This window comes from Rhipicephalus sanguineus, chromosome 6 (genome assembly GCF_013339695.2).
Source record: "Rhipicephalus sanguineus isolate Rsan-2018 chromosome 6, BIME_Rsan_1.4, whole genome shotgun sequence".
Taxonomy (NCBI): Eukaryota; Metazoa; Arthropoda; class Arachnida; order Ixodida; family Ixodidae; genus Rhipicephalus; species Rhipicephalus sanguineus.
The window spans coordinates 170,588,263-170,601,611 of NC_051181.1; the positions used below are offsets into that span (position 1 = coordinate 170,588,263).

The window sequence follows — 13,349 nt, forward strand, 5'->3', positions numbered from 1 at the left end:
AGTTGCTAGGTGAGTCAACGTGAACTGGAGTTGAAGGCCTCTGTAGAGGTAGGGGCAGACACAGAGGCAGCTATGTCGAACTGGGAACCAGCTGAGAAAAATTTCTACCTAAAGGCCACTGACTACCTGCTGCCGAGACTGCCATTTCAATACATGACACTGCGGACCCTGCGATGCCTCTCTCCAAATTCTAGGGAAGAAGAATCATCAGGGCCTGAGCTAAGGTGCCTGGCTATGAAGTTGCCTCAAATGATACAGCTTGGTGAAATTTCGATGCTGATGGATGAGTACACGGTTTTCCAGCTGGATACACTTGAAAGCGCCGGGAACATTGTCGAATATTGGCGAGCTGCCTTTGACGTGAAGAAGTGTGATGGAACAACCAAGTACCCACTTCTTAGTAAACTTGTGAAGGCCTTGCTTAGCATCCCCCACGGCAATGCTGATGTAGAAAGAGGCTTCAACGAAAATCGCAGGTTACTGCAGGACAGGGCTCGGCTGACACTAGAGAGCATCAATGGCATTCGCCATGTTGTGTCCTGTGGTAAGCGCTTTGACTCTGACCCCAGTAGTTTCACTATTACACTTGAGGTTCTCAGGGTGGTGAGAAATTCAAAGAAGAGGTACTCTGAACGCCTTGCAGAAAGAACAGTCGGCTAAGCGGCCACGTGAGGAGCATGAAGCAGGCCCAACCAGCGAAGGTCAAGATCTTCAAAAGGAAGTGGAGACTGCTAAGAAGATGCTCACAAATGCTGAACTTCTGATTGCCCATGGTCTTAAAACAATGGACTTTGCCGAAGTTGAAAGTGGAAATTCTCTTTTAGCTTCAGACTTGAGATGGCCATTCAAAAAATGGCTGAAAGTAAAAAAAAAAAAAAGCCTGCCCGCAAGTGATCTTTCTGCGCACTTCTGATAATTTTTTAAAAATTGCTATTCTAATATTTTTTGTGCTTGTGACAGTTTTCTTTTGTTCTTTTTTTTACACTAGTTTATTGGAGCACCGAACGAGAAATTTTTTGGTAGTCATTTTGCATTAGTTTTTTTAATTATGTGTATTCACATTTAGTAGCCATGTGCGTGGATGGTACCCCAGACTGGTATACCAGTGTACTGAGTCGATGCTTTTGTAGTTGATCATTAGCCATGCTGCTATGAGGGAGTCAACTTATTTTGTGAAAAGCTTATTTATTTGTTGTTGAGTCTCATGTTATTTTTCACTGCAGAAAAATTTGCTGTGATATTTAATGTGCTGTTTCTGTGATGTTTGGTGTACAAGTATGTAGAAACTCCTGTTATATTCATTTTGTCTTCAGTAATTTTCTTATTGATGCTATGTTTCTATATCGTGTTCAGTGAGCTGTTTCTGTGATATTTATGTACAAGCTCATCTGTGATATGTTTCCTAGTCACTTGTAATAAAGTGCTGTGACTCAGTGTTTGTTTATCGTCACTTTTTTTGTTTACTAATTGCAGTTAGGTTAGACAAAGAGGTTAATATTCATAATTCGGGGTTTTTTAAATATTTTGTTGTGCTTGAAATTCGTGCAGAACATTGCTTTTTTATTGGCTGTCTATTATGAATACAGTGCGTGTCTTAGAAATTACTTCTATTACCACCTGCTCCAAAAGTTAGTTTTGCCTGCTCCAAAAGCTGCTCCAAAGTGGCCTAAGCCAGTAGCATCACTGTGAGGGGTATTGTAACATGGTTCCTCTTCTGTGGCATTGTATGTGTGATTTTCAGCCAGCCCTGCTTTAGCAAGCCCTGGGCATTCATCAGATCTGTGATCTGTTTGCACTAAAACAGAGGACAAGAAAAAGTGCACAGACTGAATACAGTCAAGCCCACTTATAGTATTGGCTTTTACTATGTGTCACTTATAATATTCAGAAGCTGCTGCACCATCAACTTCTGGGTGTGTCCAGATAAGATCGAAGATCCTGAACAGAGTTTTCATTGTATAATGTGGCTTTTGTTGGCACTTAACAGCCTTTAACTTTCACAATGATGCATTCCTTCTTTTGTTCGTCCTCTGAGCGTAGTTTGGCGCGCAAGCGGAGCTCATCCGCAGTCGAAGCGGCACTCGTGTAATCTAAGCGCCCGCAGCATCGAGCGGCCGCTGCTGCGAGTTTGTCTAGCGGCTGATCTCAAGACAAATCTTGCTGAACCATGACACCTGGCTGCGCATTCGTGGGTGTGGAGCTGCTGATTTGTGATTGTGTCACATACAAGTATTTTGGACAATTTATATCCGAGTTTCAGCACATAACAAACGAGGCAGCTGCTAGGCTGACTTGGTCACATTTGATGCATTATAACTTGTTAGCAACCAAAATAATGCAACGTTTTTTTATGCAGAATGGTAGATGACGTCCTTGACTTCAATCAGAGCGATTTTTAAAAAAATTAAAAATGGCCTTTTTGAGAAAACTATTATCAAATTTCGGCGTTTTTGGTAAATCACTTACGTTTCAGCCCAATTATCGAGAGAAACGGAGCGCGATGAAACCACGAAAATTATTTTAAAAGAGAGCGAAGGTATCAAAGGTGTATCAAAGGTAATATGTACCGACTTTTATCATCCCCACTTTTACTTGTTTGCAGCAATAAATTCCTGAAATACAGGTATTTTGTGCGATTTGCCAAGTTTGTGACTTTTTTCTTCAAAAGTGCTTCAACAAGCAAGAGAAATAATAGACTCATCAGATTGTATTTCACTTGTTCTTAGAGGGAAATAAATATTGTGACCAAGAAGTGCACCGTTTTTTCCCTAGGCGTGCTTAAAATTCAGAAATCGCAAAATTGGCGGAGAAGTGTTTTTTTGTGGCCAAAATTTATATGCATTTTTTCAGGCGAACAAATTTTTTTTTCGCGAAACTAACTTCCAAACCATTGTTCTCGGTGTAATGCCTATACCTACAGTAAATTTAATCAGAATCGAGAATGGTGACCGGGACCTTGTGTTTGATCTTATCTGGACACACCCTTCTGTGTATTTTCTGTGCTTAAATAACCCACTTCCTATGCCACATAATTGTTTACAGCACTAAAGTCTGGCTGCTGGGTGTCTGAGCCGAAAGGTAATGGAACATCCTTGAAAAGAAAGAAGACGACGAGATACAACGGGATTTATTTTTTATAGCCTCCTCGGCATTTTCAGCCTTGCATGCCGCTCTCATCACCCTTGCTCCACTAAACAGTGGTGCTGCTCCCACTCTCCTCTTTGTTGGTGGTGTCAGTCATTCCTGGCCACCAGTTGCAAAACCACATTCCAAAGCCTGGGCATGCCTATGGACAAATTGGCAGACAGCACACCAACGTGCCACCTGGTAGCAATGATAGAAAACGCACCACATCACTGCAGCCTACGCTGTCATCGCGTCAGTTATGGCGGCAAGAATCAGGTGAATTAGTTCCAAGAAAGGTCAGAGAGTTCTGTGGCCACGGTATCATATGCAAAAAGCAGACCAGAAAGATAAGTAGGATGGAACACTGGGTGAGCTTCAATGATGCAAAGATAAAGCCATGGCTCACTTCATCTAGCTTGCAGTCTTCTGCAATGCAAAAGAGAAAAAGAGGCGTTTATTAGTTTGTTTTCTTGCCTACAGGTGACGCCACGATCAGCAGACTTGAGCACTTTTAGCCATTGATGTGTCCAGATTTCAATACACGGAGCATATGGGGAGTTTTGCAATGCACATTTTTTAAGAACTCTGCCAGCCACAAGGTTTCTTCACCTACGAAACGGAGGATGACTTATCAGCATTGTGTGACATTGCCGGCAAAAAGAAAGTGCACTGTTGTGAAGGACCACAAAGACAGTAAAGAAGTGTGTGACTTGGTGAAGGAGTACAGACCATCGTGAACCACAGTGTCCACAATCATCCACTTGGCGGAGAAGCACGACAAGGACGGTAGGCAGTGGGTGCAAATGTGGAGGTAGCAGAAGCCCTCTGTGAGTGGTTCTGGCCACGTTCACTTCCAGCCAGGTGGTGGCTGGATACAGTGTTTCAGAGGGAGCCACCACATTGTGTATAGAAGTGTCACTGGCAAGCAAGCTTCGCTTGACAAGGGAGGTGAGGCAGAAGTGGGTGAAATGCTCCCTCACATCCTCAACACCTGTACTGACGGCGACATACGTAATGGTGGTGATGAAACGCGACCATTTTTTCTGGTGTTGCTGTCCAAGATGGAAGCACTAAAGGGAGACATAGTTGTTCTCGCAGTAAGCCCCCCAGATGATACAGTCGCTTCAGGGCTTTGTTTTCACGAGGGACCATCTGCTGCACTACACATTGGAGAATGATGTCTGCAAGCTTCTCATGAAACAAGCAAGGCTGGAAAACGTGTAAGGTTTTCTTGTGCAAGCCAGTGAGAAACACCTGCCAAGACGCTCGTAGCGGTCTCACCCCAGCATTTCAGTGTTTTTCAAGCTTCTGTGGCAACCTTCTCTCGTTCTGTAGAATATATTCATGTTGTCTATTCTTCTGTGTCATTCTTATTATTACTGATGTACATTGGCATATCCCATCATGCTGTGTTCGTTTTGCTTTTCTTTATGCAACCCATTTATAACATAGGAATTTTTGTGGTACTTGGATATTGTTACAAGTGTATTCAAATTTATACATTAACAGTGTCCCCTGAAACAGCACCCACTTCGTCTTTCTGTTTAAATACCTAGTATACAGTGCTGGGCAGTATAGAAGATACATGTATCTTAGATTAGAGGTGTGCACGGGCTCCAGGTAGCCCGAAAGCCCGACCCGGCCCGCGGGCCGGGCTCGGGTGGGCCGACGTATTTTCACCTCGGGCCCGGGCCGGGCTCGGGATACTTGGAGTTTTATCGGGCTGGGCTCGGGCCCGGCGCAAAGCCCGACTCAAGCTTGAAATATAGAGAATGAGCGGGAATTGTTTTCCAGCACGCATACAGTGCCTTTTCCGCGACCGCCCTTTACCGCTTTTCCTTTCCATTCGCTAATTTAAACAAAAGGGGAGCAGGTAAAGCACCGCCTCTGTTCCACTCCGACAAACAGAGAAGTAACACCACCTGAGCTAGTGACGGCGCCACGCGACTGTTCGCGTTAGATTTAAGGCCAAATCCCATATGAGTGAAAATGCACGCGACAGCGACGAGCGACCCGACGTAGATCGCCTTCGTGCAAGCTGACGCTTGCATCGGCATACCCCATACACGTGACGGCTTTGACGAGCGAACTCCGTTGTTGCTGGCATGAGGCCGTCTACTTGTAATTTGTAATCTGTGTAATAGAGACTGTTCGTCGTGTGTCGTCTGATCATATTTGATATGCTCAATCAAATGCCAAATTACCGGAATACGATGTTTTCTTTTCGCAGCGAACCTTCAAAAAGCCGGGCCGGACCGGGCCGGGCTCGAGATTGTGTTTTCGTACGTCGGGCCGGGCCGGGCGGGCTCACAGCCCTTTGCTGTCGGGCTCGGGCTCGGAAATACGGCCCGTGCACAGCTCTATCTTAGATACTCTTGGGTATCTTGTATCTGTATCGTGTTACGTCTTGCAAAAGGAGTATCTGTATCTGTATTTCCGATACATTCAATAATGTGTCGTGTATATTAAGATACAAGATACTTCTATAACAACTACACCGTGCGAAACAGTAAACGTTGGCTTACCGAGAAATTAAGCTAAATGTATCACACGATGAGCGCCACGTGTGGGACATTTTGGAAGTGATCCTGATGACGTGGGAGAGATTGAATACAATTAATCACTAGTAATCAAACTAGCTGCAATAAAAAAAAAGAACCTTCCTTGCATCAAGACACGTAATAAAATGCCGCGTGTTCGTTTCTGTTTGATTCATGGAAAAAAGAACCTCTTTGGCGTTGCCATGGGGAATGACGCGCGTGGTTCAAAAGTTCCGTTTTTGCCGAACTGCGCTTTGCCCGGCGCCCTGCGCTCACGCGGTCCCGTCTCAGTGGTAGTTTCGGTATCGCATACTGCCGCGTGTGTTTTGCACGCTCATGAAAGTCACTCTGACAGAAAGTTCGACAAAATATCGCATGCATAGGGACCTCCCGCTCAAGTTTGCGTGCCGACGCCAGCGCTTGCCATTCCCCTGCCGGAAAAAGCGTACAACTGTTGAGCGCTACGACCCTTCCGCTCCCTTTGACTCCCACGCATTTGCGAAGCGCGCGCTGCACCTGAAACCCCCCTCGTTCCGCGATGTCACCCCGACAGAAAGGGGGGAACTATTGCTGCGTCGTCAACTGTCACAATGGCCATGCAAAAACGAAGGGGTCGGCTCCAACAGTGAAATTCTACCGATTCCCAAACAGATGGCACGAAAAAAGCAGATGACAGGCATGGATGCGAAGCTCACGCTTGAGTGGGCACGACCACGACAACTACAAAAAAAGAAAAAAAAAGCATTAGCCGTTGTTGCACGTCCATTAGTTTTTTTGGCAGATACAGTGAACTAGTTGTTACCGAGTGTGCAGGTACAGCCCGTACAACACGGTGCACTTTCGATAGGGACCAAGATAAAATGTCTTGACAGCAATTGGCTCTTCCCCCGCAGATTGCACACAAAAAAAGTTTTTCTGAAAGCTGGGGGCTCGTCATTTCCCTATTAATAATGCTATGTCACATTGATAGTACGCACACTGTTCGTGAACTCGGAGTACAGGCTATGAGAACGGCGATAATGCAAGGAAGGACACGCGAGATAGATGTCAATTTTTGTTGCGGGAAAGAAAGAAGCGTAAGAAGACCATTTGTTTTTGGAGTGTTGCGTACCACACGATAACTCGAATGGTTGCCAGTAAATTAAGGTATCCCAACTAATAGCAGACACAGCGGCAGGGCCGCTTAACCTAAAGCACGAGAAGCGGCCTTACCCATGCATCCAGTAACAAACATAGGGAGTGCGTAGTACACACAGCAAACCAAATAAAACAGGTATATAATTATGAACGTATAGAAAATTGTGCAAACTCCACATCGTAAACAGCGTTGTCCTTCACTTGCGAAATGCACTTCGCTCTGACGGGGACGGCGTTGTCTGCTATCACTTGCTTCGCATCTGCTACATGGTCAGCAGACGCTGACCTTTCACCAAATTGCTGCCACGCGGACAGAAGCGTGTACATCCTAAACGCGCGCGATGCGAAATTCTCAAAAACACGTGCAGAACGCGTGCAGCGTGTTTTCAAGCAGCGTGTTTTCAAGGTAGCTTGAAGGGGACAGTGGAGGGCTCAACACTCGAGTAACGAGTTTTTCTCCTCACATTGACTGACAGCGCCCAGCACCGCAGCGCCTCCCACGGCGTGGGTCTCCCCTATGTGATGTTGCTGGATGCCCGAATGGTGCACGCCGCCAGTGCACGGCAGTAGTTGGGCACGGCAATAGTGACGTGCGAAATACCGCTTTCAGGCAGGTGATTTGAAGTGCGCTAACACGATGCGGACCACTAAAACGTGATTTCGAAATAAGCACTTCCTTGGCACAAAAGTAGCACTACGAGGTTTCTGGACCGCTATTTCAACAATCAACGTCAACTTAATATTTGCCTTTACTGTCCCCTTAAATATGCCATTATGTTTTTAGTACTCTGTGTAGTTTTTAAAATATCAAATATTTTGTGTATCTTTGGGGGAACAAGATTTTTCCGGAACTGAGAGAGTTGCAAAGTGAACCAGCGTGTCACAATAATCTGGAATAAATACTGGGCACTTAATAAAACAAGAATGGATGTTATAAACCCATAGTGTTTGCCACTTTAAAACCTAAAGGGGAATTTGGCGCTAGTGAATTGCGCTTGAAGTGAGCTGCAACGTTGCAGCAAACCAAGACTGAGTGGTTTTCGGCCTCTTTGAACAACAGAGGCACTGCTTGAGTGCTTTGCAACGCACTCCTTACCCACGCTGCACGAAGAATGAAACTGAAACTGTAGTAAGGCGATGATTGGGGCTAGTTGGTTCATGTTGAAGTCTTGATTATGCGCTATTTTATGAAAACACTACCGACGAAGAAGACGTAGAGACGAACAGAAGTAGACGAGACAAAACGCAACTTTCAACTGATTTATTTCGTGCGTTGTTCAAATATTATATATATCGAGTACAAGGTACACGTCAGAGTTATAAAACACACATACCCTCGCCTACATGTCATCCACCCTTCGCGTTTTCACTACAAGATTTACTTCTGCAGAAGATAAATGTAAAGACGGCATGCTCACGCAGTTTTGTTCACCCAGAGAAGCCATGATGGCTGCTTCAGAAACCAATCTCTCTTTTTCATCTTTCACGTGTTTTACAATTTTTGTTTTTTCAAATTCAGGTGCGCACAAGCATTGATTACAATGTGTTGCTAGATTCCCTGGGTGGGTGACTTGCTCGCAATTGTATTGATGCTCTCTAAGTCTTGTGTTAATGCATCTCGAGGTTTGTCCTATATATTGTTTTCCGCAGGTTAGCGGAATACTGTACACTACTTCTACGTCGCACTCGACAAACCTCTGCGCATGTTTTATCTGACATCTATTGCATTTTCTGGTTTCATTTGCATTGTTGACTTTGTTACAAAGACTTATCAGCTTTTGTGGTGCTGAGAATACAACAGGGACGTCATGTTTGTTCACTATCTTTTTTAGTCTATGTGATACATTATGTACACAGGGGATCACCACCGGCCGCTTCTCTCGCTTCTCGGCTTCTGCATTCTTTTTTGTTCCTGATATATTCCGTAGCATTTTTTCCGCAACAGATGCAATTATGGAGTCTGGAAAACCACTTCTTTTTAGCCTTTCTACCTGGACATGCAAGCTCTTTGACATCAAATGTTCACAGGATTTTTGGATTGACTGACATAGTCAGTTTCGCGCAACACTTCTTTTTACAAGTATAGAATGACCACTTGAATAGCTGCTCATCAGCGCTTTTTCACTTTTCGTCATGTATGCCCAGCATGTGTGGCTGGAACTCAGGTGAATTTCTAGGTCGAGAAAATGCATCACAGTCTTTTTCGGTAATTCTACTGTAAAATCTAATCCATGGAACGCTTCACGAAAAATGTCCAATACATATTTCAACTTATTTTTAAGATCAAGCTCAAAGTCAAAACAGAGCAGGAAATCATCCACATATCGAAAACATGCTGTCGCACCAATGTCTTCCATTTTTTGTCTGAGCATGCGGCCCCCTTTCGCCATGAACAGGTTGCACAGCACTGGGGCAATACACGACCCGATTGTTATTCCATCTCTTTGGACGTACACAGTTCCTTCGTATTCTACACAAAGCGACTTCAGATATGTCCTTAGCAATTCCAGGAAATCTTGCACTCCAATCAGGCATTGATTCATAAATTTGGTGTTGCCAAAGGCGTCAATGCTTTCTTCCACAGCTTTTATCGCTTCACATTGCGGAATGTTATAAAACATGTCTTGGACGCCTACTGATAGACACGTGACTGGAAGGCTTTCCTTTAAAAATTCTATTACCTTCGGAGAACCATCAATAAGGTATGGATCGTCGACTGGCAGAACAGATAGATGGGTCTTCAAATATCTTGCAACATGATTTTGCCACGTTTCTTTGTCTTTCACGATCACCCTGAAGGGGTTGTCTTCCTTATGAGTCTTTACCGAGTAAAATGGACGAAGTGAAACATCTCTGCTCTCTTTGACTTGTTTCTGAAGCTTCCCGAGGCCGAGTCTTCTACATAACTTGCTTGCATTCTTGCGCAATTTTTCTAGTCCCTGGTAGTCAAGATCCGTGGCGTTGAAATTTTTTAATAGAGCTTGCCGTGCTTCGTAATCTTTCTTGCGCATGACAACAAATCGCGCTGTTTTGTCTGACAACAAAAGTGTCAAATTGTTGCTTTTTAGGAACTGAACAGCTTCGTTCATGCACACCCGTGCGCGTTTTGCTTCTAGCTTATTCGCGATGCATTGGATGCTTTGCGAGATACATTCGCTTTTCTTTTCATCCGGAATTCGATCTGCAATATCATGTACGATCCCCAGCCACTGTACTGGCTTGAGGTGTGGCTGCACTGCAAACTTTGGTCCTTTATCAAGAGTGCACTGTACCTGATCTGGTAGGCAGCCACCCGAGAGGTTGATGTGTCCTGTCGCCTCTTCTTTTCGCCTTTTTTCTTTCCTTGGCAGACCGAAAAAGCTCTTTTCCATTGCATCTCTCCAAGTTGCTCTGCCATGCTCAAATAGTGCCTTGCCATTGTCCTTGCTGTGTCTCTGTCCCATGAAGCGGAGCATATAGCCTGGATGTGTTGTCGGTAGATTCGAACCTGTCTCCAGCTTTCCGTTCTGAGTATTTTGCAGAGCCTTCTAGACGTCTTCTCGGTGGGTGCCAGCTGCCCCAGAAGTGCCTGTAGAAAAAGACCCGCAGACAGTTCGCTAGCTACGCAATCCATTCCGAAGCCCGTACTTCCCATCATGCCCATCGTGGTTGAACGATCGCAGCACCAGATTCCCCTCTGGGTTACAGTATGAAACTGTTATATTATAAACCCATTTGAACAAAAGTTATAATACGTTGAACATTTGTAAGTGAGTCCATGTCAAGCCGGGACTTGGCTCATGAATGGTCAAGATAGCATAACATTTGTTCATATGGATTTAGAACATCCATTCCTGTTTTATTGTGTACAGTTTTCATTACAGATTATTGTGACATCCTGATTTACTTGGAACTCTCTCAGCTTTACTAGAGTGCGTATTTGGGCTGGTTGGTACATGTTCAACGATACGAGAAACAGCGCGAAACACGGGACAGTGAATGAGACGGACCAAGCGCTGACTTACAACCAAGGTTTTATTCCGTACATGGGGGTATATATAGCACACGCAACATGAAAGGAGGGAGAGGAGAACAGTGACGTGGAACTCTGTTCACGAATTCTATGTAGCTTCTGAAAAAATGTAAAAGACCATCATCCACTGGACAGATAGGCACACTCACGCACATATCACCTGTTTTGTCAATGCAAAACGCCTCGTAAATCTCACGTGCTCGTTGATCACTGTATCGCCGAAGTATCTTACATTGATCGAACATTGCATGACAGCCGCATACGGAGCTGTGCGCAGCTAGGTGGCTGCCTACAGAACCCCGCATTAGATTTCGGTGTTCCCGGTGGCGGTCATTGACACACTGGCCAGTTTGGCCAATGTAGCAGCGACTGCATGAGAGGGGGATTCGTACACCGCGTTATGACAGCATTCAACAAACTTTTTCGCGTGTTTCTTATCACACACGCGAGGCCCTCTGTCTTCTCTGTTCACCTTATTGCACATGCCAGAGAACTTATTTTTTGCTGAAAATACAACTCTGATGCCTGCTTTTTGTGCTACTTTTTTATACAATGCGACACCCTAGTGGATGATGTCTAGTGGGTGATGGTTTTTTACATTTTTTCAGAAGCTACATAGAATTCGTGAACAAAGTTCCACGTCGCTGTTCTCCTTCCTTTCATGTTGCGTGTACTGTATATACCCCCATGTACGGAATAAAACCTTGGTTGTAAGTCAGCGCTTGGTCCGTCTCATTCACTGTCCCATGTTTCGCGCTGTTTCTCGTATCGTCTCTCAGCTTAGGGTAGATCTTGCTCCCTACAATGCACATGAAATGTTTGATATTTTAGGAAACTACATATTATTCTCGAAGAATAATTGCTTATTTAATATCAGCACACAAATATAGATGGTTTCATTAAAATGGATTGAGAATGTTTAAAAACCCTAATAAAATGGTGTTGCAGAGCTGGAGATGCTGTCGGAAGCCCGAGCCCGCCTTGCCAACACGCAGGGCAAAAAGGCCAAACGCAAAGCGCGTGAGAAACAACTGGAGGAAGCGAGGCGCCTGGCAGCCCTGCAGAAGCGGCGTGAGCTCCGCATGGCAGGCATCACACTGCCTCCCCGCCGACGCAAACGCCACGCCATTGACTACAACAAGGAGATACCTTTTGAGAAGCGACCTGCCCCAGGGCTGCACGACACCTCGGAGGAAGTCTACGACCCGGCCGAGACCGACTTCCGACGCTTGCGGCAACAGCACCTGGACGGGGAGCTGCGCAGCGAGAGGGAAGAGGTCAGTCCATCTCACTCTTTACGGCACTTAATTCGGAGGGACCGTACTTTTGTTTCAGTCTGTCGGATCAGTTCACATATCAGGGAAGGTTTTGAGTGCTAAGTGGCAATCCCCGATTCATATTTGCCCACAAACCCAGTGAAACTTTAGGAGCCGTAATGCGATGCCACATGGGCTGCATTGCTGCCAGCATAAAAAGTGGTTCGCACTATTCCTCACAGACCCTCAGCAGAAGACATGCTTCACTGCAACACATCAGTCATGCATACCACAAGGTGCTCCTATTCTGCCCATACCACTGACTTCTCGCAGTGTCAGTGCATTCTGTGGCACGATAATTCACCTATTCCTTGTGCATGCCTGTAACGTGGCTTCCATTGTTTCTGTGTTGTGTTTGAGCTGGTGAGCTGCATTAAGTGATGCACCAGGCACATGGCTCTGGATGACAAATTTGTCTGTAGTAGCCATTATATGCGTTTTCTTTCTCTCGTTCCTTTTCCCTCGGCCTATAATCGAGGAGAGTACTTATTTCTTAATGCCTTTCTGTAAATGTGGACATTTCACAGTGAGATGTCTCATTTCTTGCATAGTGAATATAGCAAAAATAGAGTGACAAAAGCCTTGTGATTACAAACTTATCCATTCATTGAGTTGGCTACAGTGGTGAATGTCTTGTGTGCAGCGTGAGCGGCGCAAGGACAAACAGAAGCTGAAGCAGCGCAAGGAGAACGACCTGCCCCCGTCTCTCCTGTCAGCAGAACCCGTGCGCAAGCGCAGTAAGTTGGTGCTGCCCGAGCCCCAGATCTCCGAGCAGGAACTGGAACAAGTGGTCAAGCTGGGCCGTGCCAGTGAGACGGCCCGCGAGGCTGCCCAGGAGGCTGGCCACCAGGCTTCGGACACCCTGCTGGCTGACTACAGCCTCACACCGACCACGGGGCCCTTGCGGACACCTCGGGCACCTGCTCTCAGCCGGGACACCATACTGCAGGTGGTTGTCCTTGGCATTTATCTGACCTCCCTAATTAAACCTCATTTTAGTTACTGTACGTACTCGATCAAATCTAAGCCGATGTTTTTTTTTTTTTTTCAAAAAAACGATGTGCGAAAGTGGGGAGGTTGGCTTAGATTTGAGTACTATGATTTGACCGCATACGTGACCTACCTAAAGGCCCGGCCGCGCTAGTGCCATGGCGGCTCTGCATGTGCGTCCGAGGCCCATTTTCGCGACATCCTACTGTAGCTGCATGGTGACGAGGT

The 13,349-nt window shown here is 45.5% G+C and overlaps 1 protein-coding gene across 1 annotated transcript in view; it reads left to right on the plus strand.

Annotated features, from left to right (window-relative positions):
* The window catches only part of LOC119397038 (cell division cycle 5-like protein), a gene marked incomplete at its 5' end in the record, with an annotated part of 213,286 nt that overhangs the window by 17,184 nt on the left and 182,753 nt on the right, over window positions 1–13,349 (plus strand). The window contains 2 exon segments of the mRNA XM_037664464.2: window positions 11,764–12,092; window positions 12,775–13,080. Of these exon segments, the coding sequence (XP_037520392.1) occupies window positions 11,764–12,092; window positions 12,775–13,080 (635 nt within the window).